At 38.9% G+C, this 17,268-nt stretch overlaps 1 protein-coding gene across 1 annotated transcript in view; it reads left to right on the top strand.

Moving 5' to 3' along the window:
* The window catches only part of BMERB1 (bMERB domain containing 1), a 54,448-nt gene that overhangs the window by 16,111 nt on the left and 21,069 nt on the right, over positions 1-17,268 (top strand). The window contains exon 2 of the mRNA XM_074158561.1: positions 10,071-10,194. Coding sequence (XP_074014662.1) covers positions 10,071-10,194 — 124 coding nt within the window. The remainder of the gene's footprint in view (positions 1-10,070; positions 10,195-17,268) is intronic.

Raw genomic sequence — 17,268 nt, 5'->3', positions numbered from 1 at the left:
AAATGGAATTTATCATCCAAATACAGGACAGCAGTATGTATTTTAAGATTTTAAGATAGTCTGAATATCACATTAAGCCCTATGCATCACATTAGATTTCTACAAGAACTCCAGACTGGTGCAGATTCACAGGGTCTTCATTGTCAGAGAAAGATGACCAACTATTGAGAGATGAGCTGTTTTTTCAGGGTATCATTACAACCAAAATGAAGTCTTCTATACACAGAGCAGTTTCTTAAGACTAGAGAGATGTTTTTCCCGGGGGAAGTGTAAAATTAAAGGGTTGCATAATTACCCACTTAGGAAATTGGAACTGTCATAAATTGACAAAAGACAAAGCCAAGAATAATTACTGCTTATAAATTTATCAGGATAACAAACATGACAATTTAATGGATACTTTTTTTTTTTAGAGGCAAGATCTTTATAGATCTTACCATTATGGACTTGTGCTGATATATACTTTTAAGTAGGGAACAAGGGCAGAAAACGGTCCCTAAATTAGAAAGTTGGAACCATCATTTAACCATGAAACTTCTAGTTAGCAAAGTACTGAAGAGCATTCTTAATTAGCAATCACTTTTACTGCCTGAATGTCTATTTCTGCTTGGGAATATGTAGTTAAATTAGAAAATTCAAAGGAGGATCTCTTTTGGGTTCAGTTTTTAAACCAGCCTTTCTTCAGTGCAATACTACTTGATCTGCAGAAGTACAGCATAAAAGATGTAAAGCAACTAAGAATCTCATTTGGGCACTGGACAGATACAGGTACAGGCACTTCCTTACATCAAATGTGAAAGGAGTCATTATGTGCAATACTTTGAGTTTGATACCATAGAAACCAAAAGGACTACGAGAGTTAGAGGAAGGAGTTAATATTCAACACTGAATCTGGCGTTTATATTTCAAGAGAAATCTTAGTGAGACCACAGCATACAAAAGCCTGAAATGGAAAAGAATAGACTGCTGCCAACAGGCTTTTTGCAAAGGTAAATAATGAAAAATAAAAGGTCAAAGCCTGAAGATAAGAACAAGAATCTACAGGATAAGCAACTAAAAGAATCTTTTTACAACAAGAGGCTCTTAGATCTGGAACAGATAGGGCAGTGATTCTGGAAGTGCAGTGGGCAATTGCACATGGTGCTTTTTATATTCTCTGTTCACCTGATTTTAAAATGGGGTCATATGTTACAGTGTGAGTGAGAGACTTTTGAAGTGGAAACGCAGGTTGTAATACGTCTAGACTGTAAATGTAACTGTGATATTTTTAAAAAAAAATAAGTATTCATGACCTGGACAAAATAAATCCCAATATTATAATCATGCTATTGCACTCAGACTACAGCTGACTATTTGAACAGAGCCATCTCCAGTCACATCTGATGATTTTATATACCTTGGAAGGAAACACTATGGCAAACAGAATGATCTCTGGTGTTTTTTAGCAATAGGGTTTTTTTGTTACTGTGTGCTGGTTCAAAGACTCATTCAAGTTCTGTTGAATTCAACAAAATTCTGAATGTCAGTTCTGTCTTACTATTTTACCTTTTTTCTGGCATTCTTTTTTCCCTCAGCATTGACCAAAGGCTAACATATGACAGCCCCGCTCCACAAAATTCACCAGGTTGTTAGTCAGTTTTAGACAATACCAACAGGTTTCTACAGATTTATGAAAAGCCAAGTCTTTAGTCCTAAGACTTTTTCAAACTTATTTTTCTCCTTCAAAGACAAAAATAGCTGCATGCCTGGAAGGGCAGGTTATATACGATACATATAAAAAAAAAGAAAAGGAAAAAAAATATGCTGAAGTGAAAGACTCCTGTTGACTTCAGCGAGTCTTGGATTAGGAGAAGGGACCTGCGGAGCTGATCATCTCCACAAGACAAATTCACACTTTCCTGTCCCCTCAGCCTGGCTGCTTTTCCCCTGCAGAGTCTATATGGTATAGGGCTTACTGCTTTCTGCATAAAAGAAAACTCCAAGTTTTGTTTTGTTTATAATTTTAAAGTTATTTACACATGCTTAATGAATGCTGATGAGACTATTCAAAGAAAGATGGCAGAAAACACGTAAGTTACAACAGATTCAACCCATGCATAAAACTCCACATACTCATTTTAAGTCATGGTAGCCTATTATTAGAAAACAGGAAGGAGTAATTTCATATATTACAGAAACAGATTATCTTTGATATTCAATATTGAATACTAAACAAGACTGAGAGGTGGTCAAATACTGAGTGAGAAGAGGCAGATGAATAAAGCAAAAGAAAGAATCATAATATCCATATATGACTTCTTCCAAAGGTTGATTAATTTGACAAATTAATTCAGCAAATTAATGTAACAAATTAACTCAGCAAAATTTGAAACAAAACCTTCCAAAATTGATGTATTTACCATATAATAAATACGTCTTTTTAGGTTGCTCATGCCTTTCCTAGTCTTTTCTAATGCTGTTAATATGTCCTACATATTAATATTTTTATTTTGATTGAAAAAAAAATTAATCTACTTCCATAAGCAATCTGTGCAAAAGCAGCTATCATCCTAAGGAATGGTAGAAAGTATTTTTTATTCTCTCCAGTTGCAAAATAAGAATATTTTCACTGCAGCTGATGCTGCAACAGTGCTTTTCCCAGTGATTCTAAACATTACTACGAAAGCAAGATTTCCTCTCCTGCCACAAAAGGCAAATTTAAATGTGCGATAATTCATTCTGATCATCTTGGAGAGATGTCATGCTTCTCTACAGGTTGCACCGGAGTCTCTCTACAGCCATGAAATTCTGATCGCTTGACTGAGGAGCTGCTGAATGCACTGCAGATGTGAAGGGATAGCTCTAGCTTAGCTGTTTATCTCAGAACATAAGTGATCTTTAAGCAGCACAGTACAGAGCTGTGGTGGCCAGTACCTTGTATTTCAGGTTTACTGGAAGCATTGATACACCGCAATTCCCCACAAATCAGAAGAATCCCCATTTTCTTTTTCTCTTTCCCCAAATGACTGTTCAAAAGCAGGGATATTTGGTGACTGTGACATTCCATCAGCTTTCAGTATGCATCTCTGGTTCCTTCCTGCCAAAGGGGTTCCCTAGAGCTGCCAGATTTCACAGCTGCCTGTTGCAAAGCCAAGCTGTAAGGGGAATGAACCAGCCCAGAGGTTTACGCTGAGACATGGAGCATGTGACAAACCACCTTTGGGATTTCTAGGTGCCCTGCTGTCTGGCAAAAATATTGGAAGCTTTGATGCCTAGTTTAAGCCAGTATTTCAGGGCTCCAAGATTACCTCCTGTGCATCTGGGAGCCTGCACTGCAGTTGAAACTTCTGCTTCCAGGGTTTTATGGAGAATTTAACATCTCCAGAACTGCAAGGCTGCTCTGGATCCTAATGCACTTATGGGAAACCAGGCTCTTTGCACAGAGGCATTCCTTTTGACTTCATAATAAACGTACTGAATCCAAGATGTTATCCCTCAAATACTCTGAATGCCACTTCTTGGGCATTTTCTAGCAGATTCAGTTTTGTCAGAAAGTTTCTGGCCACCATTACTTGCAGGGACAAAGCACATTTAGCCACCTGTGAAGGATATGTGCTCAGTTTGTGTCAGTTCCAAGTGCATTTCATGGCTTTACATGTCAGCGATTCCAAAATAAATAACTCTGTTGCTCAACCCATGGATAAGTATTAATAGGGGTTCAAAAGCTGTAACAGGCAGGGTAAGAGAAGAAAAAAATTTCAGTTTCCTTCTAGAAGCAGAATTCAGCTGTGGCATCTCCAGTATTCAGTGCTATTGATGGCAATGGAAGCAAAGTGATTTTGAGAACTTCAGCACATCTAAGGGGAGTAGAACATTAGTTTTTTGCTCCTCCAATAATGGATTCTGGACACTACCATTGTCTTTAGAGGTTACTTTTTCCTCAGGGTTAAAACTTGTCAGGTACGCATGATCCTGTTGCCTCAGTGTAGCACATTAGCTGGTTACAGAGGCCTGATACAACCAGCAGCACAATTCCAACTTTTGCTAAGTTGGCTGTCATCACCAGTCTGTTTTCAGTGCAAGAGATGAAACAGGAGGGCCAACTGACAAGTAGAGAGAAGACACTGCCTTGAGGGAAAAGAGGATACAGCATTTTCTAAAATAACACAACTGAAATGGACTGTGGACTGTACTTTGCAGCAGAATAAGGACTTATTTCCTAGGATGAATGTAGATTGGCCTCTATCTCAGAGGCATTGGGACTCAGAGGCAGTACAAAAATATTCATAACATTGTTCATGGAAAGAGATAAAGAGATAATACAAAGCACTGAGTTTATGTAATGCACTTAGAAGCAGGTAATATGCCTGTGCACTGCTGTATGAAACTGATGTGCAGCAATTGGTACCGGTTTCCACAGTCTATATTTATATATGCAGATTCCTTTGGAATTTCTCCAGAAATCACCAAAAGTAAGAAAGGGAAACCCTGGTGAAGTGAGCCTTTGTCCAAGGTTCACTGCAGTCGTGAGAAGTATTTCCATTAATAACTCTAAGTGGAGGATCAGAATTGGGCTCAAGAAGGGCTGCCAGCTCCAAAAGGGTAGGCAAGCCCTGTACTGAGTCATAACAAGGCAGGTAGGGGCAGGGACAGCGTCCTCACTGGCAAGAGCACAGCCCAATGGTACCTGAGCAAGGAAAGCAGAGCAGGTCTGGTGACAACCACCATGGTCAGCCACAGTCCAGATCTCCAGGCAGATCCCTAATACAGAGCACACCCTGCCCAAGGTCAAGTGGGAAGTCAAGTCCGGATCCCCATGGGCCAAGGGCTAGAGTCTCAGCTTGAAACCTGCTTCTGAGCAAAAGGAAGGGAAGAGCAGAGGGAGCCTCTGCTGAGGCTTCTCAAAGCCAGACACCTGCACCACGTCCAAACCAACCCTGAGCCCAGGCAGTCAAACCAGCAGGAGTGGTGGGATGGGCTCAGCACCATGACAGTCAGGTCACTTCCACACTGGTATTATCCTATGTCACTTTCCCCCAGTCTACCCATTTTAAATTGCAAAATGTTGCCTGCCTGTCAGGGAAGCCAGGAACAAAATAAATTGCAGCTGTTTGTATTGTGTTTAGCTATTAGCTATATTTATATGGTAATTCCAGCATAAAGCATTGAATAAATACCATTCCACACACATGCCAATTTTAATCATTGTTAGGATTCGCAGTGATAGAATGCTGCAGCAGCCTAGATTTGGAATAAGTAATTAGATGTACGTTTTTTTTCTGCATGAGTTAGTTATTGGCCGCTGCATCCTGCTCCAGATGAGTTAAATCAAAGAGTTAAAACCAACAACCACTGGGCCTCTGAACACATTTGAAGCAACAATAAAAGGTATAGTAAAAGGCCTGGCTCCAATAGTCATTCATGCCTCCAGGTGACAAGCTAGAAGAATCATCTGATTCTTTTCACACGAACATTTTTTTATCTGGAATATTTTGTACTATAACAATTTATTTTTCTGCATTATGCAACTATTTCAATTTCTACCAAGTGTGTTGGTTTTAAGTTGCACCATCTGGTTCTCTCTTCATCCGTCTCTAACCTGTGCCTCCTGCTTACTTCTGCTTTGGCTCATCAACTAATAGTGGTCTTTAAAGTCTTGATTTTGATACCTGAAACAGCATTAAGAGTGTTATTTGCTGCACCGTTCTCCACTAGCACTTAATATACTTGACTGAAGAAGGATTAATTTTAGAATTTCACTGAATTCTTGAGAAAATTCTTGAGTACTGCAAAAGTGCTGACCCAGAATAGGAACAAAACTTTAACAGTATTTTAACAAGTATTATCTTATTATTGGACAACTATATTGGAGTGGAAATAGGCCTCAAATTGCTTAGTTTAAACCCAACTCAGGAAAACAATAACTTAAAGTAATTTTCAACTGAAGCACTGTAATTGAGTGGTCTGAACAGCCCGGTTTGTTGCTGGGTGGTGTCCACATTAGAGAAGCCATGCAGCTCCTTTAAAGAGCTCTCAGCGGTCATGGATTGAACAAACAGAGTCTCATTTAAGTTGATTTATCTATGTCAAAGATGAAAAAAAGTGGCAGAGTAGCTGGGCCATTACCCTTACCTGTGCCGGAGCTCTTCTGTTGCTAAATGACTGAGATGACTCTTCAAGGCTGAACGACTGACAGTTTCCAACAGCAACAGATTCACAAGCATGAAAAAGGATAAACAATGTCCTGAGGGGACACCGTGATGCAGCAGACCTTGTACTCCCTGCCACAGACTTGCTAAGTATCCATAAGAAACTCATCGCTCAGCTTTTACTGCCTCTAGACTGCATATTGCCTGCTTTAGGTGTACATGGAGTAGAGGTCTGATTGCTGTCCAGTATATGGATGCCACCAGAATAACAATGACATAGTTTTGGGTTCCTACAGCATAGGTTTGGGACCCTCTGTGTTACTGATACACCTCACTTTCTCCATGGCTCTGTCTTTTATAAAGATGGTAACAAACCCCCCAAATTAGAATTAAACCAGCTAATGGTTGTAGAGCACAATGAGCTCCTCAGTGAACAATATGCTCACATCAAGTGACAGCAGCAGGATTTTCTGCTGATAACTACTTTTCCCTTAACAGCATTCCTTACCAATTGTATGAGACTATTGACACTAGGTGTAATGCATTCTCCCATTTATCATTGTATCACTTCAGGCTTCTTTTAGTTTTCTTTGCACTTACTGACTTAATAGGCATTTTATTTTTTTGTTGCTTTTCATCACAGGTGGCTAATGTTCCATTTCTGGCTGGCACACTGAGGTTGAGATGTGATCATTAAGTTAATACCTGGTTTAACTATACCACTCTTCATTTAAATTGAAGCAAAAATATGCATAAATAGCTTCAGGTTTACCTCTTCAGTCCCTCTCATTATACATAACAGCTTGATAATTCTATTTCTATATAGTAATTGTTTTCATCCTAATATCTTTTTCTGCATACAGTAATAATATTTTACTTGTTTCTTTGTCACTGAAAATTATCCTCGAGATTGCAGAGCAGACAAAATAGTTTCATCCTGTCACTGGCTGTGACTAATCTCAGCGTTGTCTCTACTTTTGCTTTATGAATTTTGACTCATTACCAGAAACAGAGTTAATAACAATATATGCTATAAAATAGTTGACTAATGCATGCCTACTTTAAATAAAATGAAACATTTCTTTTTTATGAAAGGTAAGAGACTTCTCTGTGAAGCTGTTCAGAATCATGTTTCAAAACACTAAGTGTCATTCATCACTGGGACAGAGCTAGAGCTTTACTTAATAATGTTAACATATTCTTTCCCAAGTGGTTTACATCCCAGGAACTCAAACCACTTTATGAAAAATAAGTCATTATCCTTCCACATAGCTGCTGCCAGGTAGGGCAAACAATTATCCACAACATTAGCCTTTACCTGTTAGGAAGGGAGGTTTAGAAAAGCTGGAGATTCGATACAAAAATGGTATCATTACATAATAGTGCACAGGTGAACATGCATAAAGTATGGATTGACTTCAGTTCCTTCTCCTTGGAGGACCATGCCTACCCCTCTAGAACTGGCTCTAAATCTCTTCCAGCACCACAGTGTCTCCATACTCAGTTCTCTGTATCCTCACCTTCAAATTTCTTAACCATTTCAACTGCCCAGTTTGTTTTTTCCCTCTCAATGTTCCCTTAATCCAGCTCTTGCCAATCCTACTTCCAGTTTTGAGATCTCCATGAGAATTAATCGCTTTATAGTAATTTCAACAGCACGTGTACTGCTATGAAGATAAACTAAACCACTCTTTATATCTCCGTATTATTCTAGCTACATCTCCAAGTTTGCAGACAAGTTGTGAACTAATATCCTATGGTTTCTATATTATTTTCCTCCACTTTCAAATTTGTGGTGCCTTGCTTACATTTTTGATTCTTTTGAAAACATTGCATAATTTTGGATTGCTTTCAAAAATATTTTCTCTGGTTCAAGGACATGTTGAGTGGGATGTGAAGGAGAATCTGTGACTGTTCTGCAAGAGGTCAGACTAGACTACTGCTTGTCACACTAATTCTTGTGTTGGCTCCAAGCACATACTCTGGACATAAGCCGTGTCCATGATTCCCCTCCTGAATTACTGAAATCACAGTATGATAGCTGATCTGATCCAAGGGGTAACACTGGGCATTCGCAGCTAGAGTTGCACAGCGGAAATAAGATAGATACTTCCCCCTCCAGCCCCCCATTTTCTAAGGTCTTGAGAACTAATTCTAAAATATGTATGTATGTGTAATGTATTTGTGGCTTATCTTTCTAATTACCAGAATTATTTGCTTTAGTTCATGGCAGCATCAGAATAACTTCCTATCTCCTGCTAATTTTTTTTTGAAAATAAATTTGTACCAAAGTCAATTATGCTGAAAACAGTTAAAATAACTCCACAACCCTGAAAAGCAACAAGAGGCAAAACTATAATTACAGAATCTTTGTTCTAGTTTCTTTTGACTGATGTCTAATAAACATCTAGTGACTGATGTCTAATAAACATCTAGTAAATATTGAATTAATCTTCTACAGGCAGCAGTTGTATGTTCAAACGCAGACAGCCTTACTTTACCAACCGGTTTTGCAATTTGAGTTTTAAAAACAACTACTGAGAAATGGTACTGTCATGAGAGATATTTCAAAATCTGTGTCAATTTTCCCTCCAAATTCTGTTATCTTGGAAAAAAGTAGTGATTTTTAATATAAATTTGCCCACTTTCTTCACTATGAAGTGAAGCCCAAACTTGCAGACAATAGTAGCAGGATAACTTAAAAAAAAAAATAAAAAAAATCTTTTTATATATAAAGAAAATATATTTTATGTCCCATAAAATTTCTTAACTTTGCTTAAATTTTGAGAAAACACATGTTTGTGAACTAAGCTCATGCAGGGCCTGTGTTGAGATTTTGTAGTTTCATTCCCACTCCAAGTTTCTGTCAGAAATTCTTCTCAGCTGTTTGTGCTTAGTCTATCATGAAGGACTTCAGAATTTGTCTCCTCTTAATTGAACAGCTTTTTTTCTGATGCTTTTTCTCTCCTATTTTCTGCATAATCATGCTGAGTACATTTTGACCTCTCCATTTTCCTTTTTTAAACCAATACAGCTAAAACAGGCCTGCTTTCTGGAATATGTCTCCATTTGGGTACCAAAATGTGCAGACACTCTATTTTTTAGTTTCTAAATTCTTGTTCAAAATGAAGGCCAAGTATGGTGAACCCTTGGAATAAGGTTTTCCAGAAGCCAACTTGCTCTTTCCCCAATCCACCTGCTATAAATTGGTTCCTTCTATCTTGAATGAACACAGTTCATAGTCCTGTTTCTCTCTGGATTAGAAGAGGTAATACATCAATTATAGAGAAATAATCATAGAAGGACCCTGGCCTTACTAGTTGCCAAGTAAGGATGACAAAATGCTGTTTATCTCCTCAATTGATTTCAATGCCCTAGTGAGAAACACTCAGCCCCTCGAAAGATTAGGCACTACATCATTTCTAATCACATCCTTAGCTCCTCTCTAGTGGGTCTGGACTTTAGCTGTTAAGCTGAGACCGTGGAATGGCATGAAGAGTTAGAAGAATTAAAGATGGGAAACCTTCATCAGTTTACATTGCCTGCACTTGCACCAAGACAGGATTCTTCAGAGTCAGTAGTAATTGCTGTGAGTGAGTTTTGTAGCAGTCTATGGCTGTTTCAAAGTTTGTAGTTATATCAATTAAGGAACAGTAGCTGTAGTTATGTACTGGGTTGGGATTCCTTAGAGGTATGATAGACTGTGACTAACAAAATTAATGTCACTTTGGCTTAGGGATTCTTTCACTCCAAAATGATTACACTGAAAGCAATAAGCGAAACAATAGAGAAATCAGTCAATGTAGCATTCAGCTAGAATATTCTTTACTACTTGCATTAATTACCCCATAGTCAGATAGCTCTGTGATTAAATTCACATTCCTAAAAAAAAACCCACTAAGTTTGACTAGCTTAATTCATTTTCTCTGCTTTTACACACAGATCAACTTGACATCATTTCAATGGCTGAAACAACAATGATGCCTGAGGAAATTGAGCTTGAGATGGCAAAGATCCAGAGACTTCGGGAAGTCTTAGTCAGAAGAGAATCAGAACTCAGGTTTATGTAAGTATCAATACTTCTGGGAAAACACTATGCAAAATTAATCAAAATAGGAAAGAATGCTATTTAGAAGACTTTTATCTGCTTGACATTTTAAAACGAAGAAAGATAAAGAGCATCCCAGTTAGGTGAATGCTTGCAAAATGCCATTGGGAAATGATTTTTGTAGTTGCAAAGGAAATTACCTTTTTTATTCAGAATGATTTGTGGAAGACATAAAAGGGATCTATTACTTACAAAAGGAAACTTTAGCAAAGTACGTGTCTACAGAGCATATTTTTATACCTGACTTCAATCCTTTAAGGGAAGGATATTTGTCTGAAGAAAATATCAACAGGTAAGGGATTTGGAGTTCCCACAGTCTAACCTAATTTAGGCTTTATTCCTCACTTCATTAGTGGTCTTAGGCAGTTCATGTCACAAGAGAGCACACTGTGTTCTGGACTAATAGCAGCTAAGATTTGACATTTGTTAAATGGAAGCCATTAAGTTATGAACACAAAACACATTTTGATGTATCAAATTAAATAGCAATACTCCAAGTGAGACTTTCAAAACTGCCAAAAGGGTCAGGCATAGGAGCCTCACTGAAGGTTAATGAATATTAATCTAGTTCTGATGATGAAGTCAATAGGGTTTACGTTCCTAAATCACTGAATATAGAAGACTGGGACTTCTTAATAAGGAGTATATTATTTTGAAGTCCCATCTGTCAGTGAGTACCTGAGGTCAGAAACTAATGCCTTTGCTGACACGTCAAGAACCTCAGTAGACCTAAAACCTGCTGAACCCAGACCCTTGGCATTAATGAAGCTGCAGCAGCCTGAAAAACTCACTTGCTCTCTTCTCCCTTTAAAATACAAAGATGGGACTGGTACTTTACCCTTACACCTGGAGGCTAATTTTAGTGCCCTGACTTGCATTGCCAGAAGTTGAAAGCCTCACTCTCAAACAGCAGAGACATCTGGCTTTTTTGAGTATTATCCCAGAAGGCTTCAGCCCAGAATCACTGCTTAGACACCTTTCGAAATAAGGACTGGTGACAGTGGCACTGACCTTTAATAATGCTGTAGTAGTACAAATAAACAGGAAAAGTTTTGTCACACCTGCTCCTGGTAGTCAAATAACTACTTGGTTATTGGCTTGTACATAAATTTAATCTGGAAGAAGCTTCACGACTGAACCCAGCACTTCTCTTGACATTTTCTGTATCAAAGCACTGAAACTGACCCAGTGAATGAGAGCCATAGTGGACATCAGCTTGCCACCCTTTTGCATGTTCTTCACTTGTCCTGTTTGTTTTTGTATCCAGTCTGCTCTTTTCATTTCCCCCATGCTCACACTCTGTATTGCCTAGCAGGTGTTTGAGTAAAGAATTGAACACAAAGGAGCTTGCTTATTGAAAAGGGAATATAACTGACATTCCTACTGTGCAACAGTGCTTTCCTGCATTAGATCTCATCCAAACACACTCTGCCTAGAGCTACCCAAGAGCACTCCCCAGCTGTTCACTGGCTGAGTTGAGGAAAGCTCTTCTGAGCATCAAAATCGCCACTAGGTTTGGCCCTAGGTATTCGCAAAGCAGGCAGGGGATAGAGGCAGCCGCTGCCAGGGATGGCCCTACTTTTTTGTCTTTTCTAAGTCATGGAAAGCCAAGTTTGTTTCTGCTGCCACTGTCTTCAGCAAGAGGGACTGAGGTCTGTGCCACTGCCACAGTTCCTCTCACTCCTTCAGCAGCAGTGGGCCAAGATGACTTTTCCAGGGATATTCACAGAGCTTTCTAGCCTGACTGCTCCCCTTCTCTGTGGCAGAATATTGTGACACTGCTCATTAATGCTTGAGACAGTTACATTAAGTTTGTTAACACCACCAAATGAAATGGTGAGATAACATCTGTCTCTGCACAAGGACTCTACTTGCAAACCGCGACCATGCTGATCAGGATTTTTCAAGCCTCGTGTAGGCTTCCCATCTTTCTTAGCCCATTTACAACAAGCAGGTTCTTCACACTAGCTTATCAAGCGTGAAACTCTCACTCACAAAGGCTTCCAGAATTAGAACATGCTTCCCTTAATAGCTTTTTGGAGTCCAAAAAATTGTCTATTTGACTTTGTCTCATTTTAGAAAACGTTTTTACATTTTATTCCTGACAAGTGAGAAGCATGTTGCTAGTGATGCCCAAGTAGTACAACAGCACCTGTTCTTTGCTGCCTTTCATTCTGGAGAGTTTACACTGACAGAGGGGCTCAGTGGCATTTATCTTCAATGACAAACGTCTTTTAATGACCTGTTGCTGAGCACAACTCACAGTTACCTCAGTGGTCCAAGTTTTGTATCTGTTTAACTGAGCAAGTTACATAAACCGTAATTCATAGACATATTGTCGAAGACTTTATATGTGGCCATGTTTAATTTTTTTTCAGTTGTTTCCAGAACGAATGCATTACCAGTGTCCCAAGACCAGAAGTCTATATGTAGGTCATAAATTTTAGTAATTGTTTTCTTCTGGCAGGAGTAGATTCCCCTGTGAATGACCTATAAAACCAACAGCACATAACCGAGCTGCCTCAGGCAGGCTTAAGGCGGACTCAACTTTGAACATGAGGCTGCTAATTAGCAGTACTACACCTGCGCTCAGACCACTGAGTTCAAGACCAGCTTTAATGAGAACTGGATCTCTTTAGTTTTTTGTACCTGCTTTAGCTCTTTGTTCAATTGTAACAAAAGGATAAAACATACATATTACTATATATGGAGGAAATGCGTGGTATGTTTGCATTCTCTTTTTTTCCCCTCATGCTGTTAGCAACAGAGTAGAAATTCTCTTGAGTTAAACTGGGCTTTTTTTAGTTCTTATAAAAGCATGAACACAATGAAATAATTCCGTATCAGTTACACATCCATCCACAGCTTACATTTCTGGCTAAGTTTTTAGAACTAATAGTTCATTCTTCTCACTGTCTCCCTGTATGACTGTTTTTTTTATTCACATGTAGCCAGATCCTAAAGCTAGGACAAAGTACATTTTAGCTGTGCTTTAAAAAAAAATAAAGAAATTAAGCTGGAGGGCTTGTGCTCTGAGTGTTTCACCAGCCCTAATGGTGGCCACGGCTCCCTCCTGTTAAATCATACAGCCTGTCAGCTTTACTTACACGCACCAGTAACTACTACAACTCTTCACAGTGCAGACACTGTATTTTAACAATATTCACACTCAAGAATAAGAAAACAAAACACTGCAAGCTAGACCTGTTGCTGATGGAAATCAGAGCAAGCTCTTCCCCAGTCAGAGCGATGCAGGTTTAATCCATGGAAGGAACTTGCTCTAAGCCTGCTAACTGAAATTAATGTTTCCCTTGAAGAAGACGCACAAAGAAGATCAAAATGGGCTAACAATAAAACTCACCATTACTGATGTTTGAAACAGCTCTGCAACAACCTGGTATTGTCTTCAACACATTTTTCCCAAACAAATGCAGTAGCCATAAAATAAGGGCATTTGGTAGAGAACTGCTCAAGTTAGCATATCAACCAGTACAAAAAAACCCCAACAAAACCCAAACCCAACTTAAAAAAAACAACTAGCAAGGTCTGGAAAGCTCAGCAGATCTGGAGTCGGTTTGCATTTTTCACACTTCTGTATGTGAACCAGTAAAAACTTTTCCTGCTGATACGTGAGATCATTGATAATGTAATATTCCTTCAGGCAGTTCCTCAGCTGTGATCTATAAAGCCTGTGTCTCTCTCCAAGCAACGTAAACTCTACATCAGGCAGTCTTTAGCAAAACGTACAGACAGCTTTCCTTGGGTTGAAAGTTAAGGCACTGAGGCCTTATTTTTGCCATAGTAATACTATGAGGTCCATATTCCCTCTCCCCACTGAACAAAGTAACACCAATGACTAAGTCTGTAGGACAAGAAAATGGATAAAATGAAGTACCTTGCTCCTACATCACTACACAAATGTTACGTTACAGTACTCACAGTTGGTAGCACTTCAGTGTCTAAATAAAATCTTCATTGAACAGTTCATCATCACTAAAAGCTTTAGAAGAGTCACCCTGTAGGGGTGAAAGAAAGAGTGGGATGGTGAAGAAATAAAAGCCAGATACTTAATTATCATTATTATTTCAAAGCAAGTCCCAAAGTATTTGAGAATCAGGCAGTGGGATTAAACTCAAAATTAAAAGGATTTAATAGTATTAGACTTAAAAAATGGTACAGAGTAGTGTTCAAAAAATATACAAAACTATATGTGGGTTTTTTTTCCTCATACATATCCAAGCAGGCCCTATGCCTTATCTGTTAGCCTAGGTCTATCAAACATACTCTTAGTTCAAAAGATCCATTGTTTTCAGCTTTCAGAATTAAAGTGAGGAAAATTTCAATTATATTTGAACAAATTTCACATACATTTCTGTGATTAAGTATCGAGTTAAAACATCAAAGCTTGGTTTTTTTTAGTTTATGAATTTCCCCCCACCTCTTTGCAACAGTCACACTGTGAATAAGTTGCTTTGTGCTGTACTAGATATTAAAATTACTCACAATCTTTGCTCTGGGCCATCAACAGGAAGGTTAATTTCCTTGGGAAAAAATTTTCCACCTTTAGAAAGAGATTCAGACATGCAGTCAGCAACAGTAACTCACATGATACTGAAATCAGTCAGCAGGTAAGACACATCACCTGCCTGCCAGTTTAAGATTCTGGTTAAAGAAGGGAAAGGGCAGCAAAAATTCCTTTAATAAGTGGCTCACTTTATTTTTAAAGTTTACAGAGAGTCCTTCATGGGCCCCTTCCACTGCAGAGCCATGCAAGGCAGTGCTAACTGCTTGCCCTCACAGTTGAAATGGGTTCTGCAGCTGCATGAGACAAAATGGCTGCCATTCTGTGGCAGCTCAACCACACAATGCAAAATGGCTGCCCTGTCTGTGGGGCCACTGCCGCAACCCTTCCGCTGACACCCACCTTCCTCTTGCAATAGCTTTGAGGATTTTTTTTCCTTATTCACAAACTCTGTGTGCTCCCCTTATTGTCTGCTGGGCTGTGTGGCATAGAAGGCCATAGGCTACCAGCTAAGGCTCTCAAAAAGGAAGTTTTTCTAGCGACCACCTCCAATGCCCCTGGCTCCAGTGGGAGGCAATGGAGCACTGTCAAGTCTGTTCCAGGAGGCCTTTGTGAAAATCAGGTGATATTTGGATGCAGGGCTGTTAAATGCAGGTGTCCTCCACTCGTCCTTCAATAAAAGCACTCACTGCTCAGATCACCCCAAGGACAGCACCCAGGAGGGCCATGTACCCTGGTCCAGATGTGAACCCAGGGCAGTTTACAGATCACAGCCCAGAACATTAAACTGTCTGGCAGACATCTGCTGACAGCTTCCAGAAATTGCATCATTCCTACTGGTAGACAAGTCAGGTATGTACTAATATGCATCACAATAATTTTAAAATTCAGAAGATATCTTTAAGAAGGTGTTGTGTCTCTATACCAGGCCCACAAATCATGTATTGTCCACAGCCCCACAGAGCAATACATACTGGTTTTTAGTGACAAACAAATAATTTACTGTTGAAGGGGAACACCTATGTTTGCTCTTAGTCAAATATAGGTATTTCTGCAGTCTGCCTATCACTGTTAAAGAAAAACTTCCCTAAAATACAGAAAAAGTGAACATTCAGTGAGAACAGCAGAAATGAGATTTACCCTGTTTAAAAATGAAACAGGAAAAATTTTTAAGTGAAAACAACAAATATCCATACCATTTTGATACATGTTATTTTTCTATCTTTTGTACTGCTTTGTAGTCCTTTCTACACTCTTTTATCTCTGCCATGCAGATAGAAGTGGCAGTTCCTTACTGGTGTACTAAACGTAACGTGAGACCTCATTTCTGTAATTAAAACTAAAGCACCTAAAGACAAAAACACATTTAAACAGTGTAACTTTGTGGAACTCTGAAGTGAAGCATAACTGTAGAGTACAGAAAACTTCAATTGACATGTCTGATTTTCAAATTTGTGAGGCTTCTTTATTGCAAAACACAGGTTTTTAATATTCCTGAGTGAACCTCAATAAAATTGGCTGTGTGACAGCATGTTCTTCGCCTGCCCCCTGAAATTTTTTTATTTGGAAAGGGAAGCAGCTGAACTCTTTTTTCTATTTAATAGATTACATGCTATATACCAGAGTGAAATAGTTCAGCTTGTAGTGTATACTTTTTAAATCAGGCCAGCTTTCTAATAATTCTTGGTTTTCTTTTTATTGATACAAAGAAATAAAGCAAGCAAAATCAGCTGAAGCAATTGATTAACAGGTTATGATGTTTCTCAGACCTCGGTGTAAATTGCAAGTCAGATATTAGCCTTTGTAAGCCTGTCCTTTGCTTTGCTCCATGCTGTTATTTCTTTCTTTAAAAAGAAAAGGAGGGAAGCTGAAGACAGCTGTCATCTCCATGTCCAGGAAGTCAGTACTATTTCCACCTGAATACCTGCTTGCTATGAAGAATTACCGGAAGTTTACACGGAATCAATTTTCAGATTATAAAATCAAGCCTTTCTCAATTAGGTAATGCCACAATTTATGTTGTGCAATAACATTTTAGCTCAGGCAACCATAGTGACAGCAGAGCAGATGCACTGTGATTTGCTCTGTAATTGCGTTATCGAATCCTATTTCTGTCTCAAGACCCTGCCTCACTTAGTGGCCAGGATGGACCTCCTCAGGATATGTCAAGGTTATGTAGTAATTGTGGCTGTTTGTAGCATCTCTCCTTCTATGCTACTGTTGTGAAATTTCATAAAATTATGCCAGGAGCTGTTGTGACCATCTCCAGCCAGCCCAGGAAATGAAAATACAGCTTAAAGCCGTCATATGCTATCTTGAGCTCTTCTGGGTTTATTTTCGGAAAAGCTGAGGACTCAGCATGTATTGATATGAAGGAGACAACATGTACAGAAAAGCACCAGTTTATAGCTAGCCAGCATTCCCCCTCATTTGCTTCTCAGGCTTCTCTCAGCTCATTTCTTAAAATGTTCTCTATAAAAAGAGTTTTGGGTCAAACTGTAAATTTTCAA

Source organism: Numenius arquata, chromosome 14 (genome assembly GCF_964106895.1).
Source record: "Numenius arquata chromosome 14, bNumArq3.hap1.1, whole genome shotgun sequence".
NCBI classification, from domain to species: domain Eukaryota; kingdom Metazoa; phylum Chordata; class Aves; order Charadriiformes; family Scolopacidae; genus Numenius; species Numenius arquata.
The sequence above is the reverse complement of the archived record's forward strand: the minus strand, read 5'-3'. Positions and strand labels throughout refer to the sequence as shown.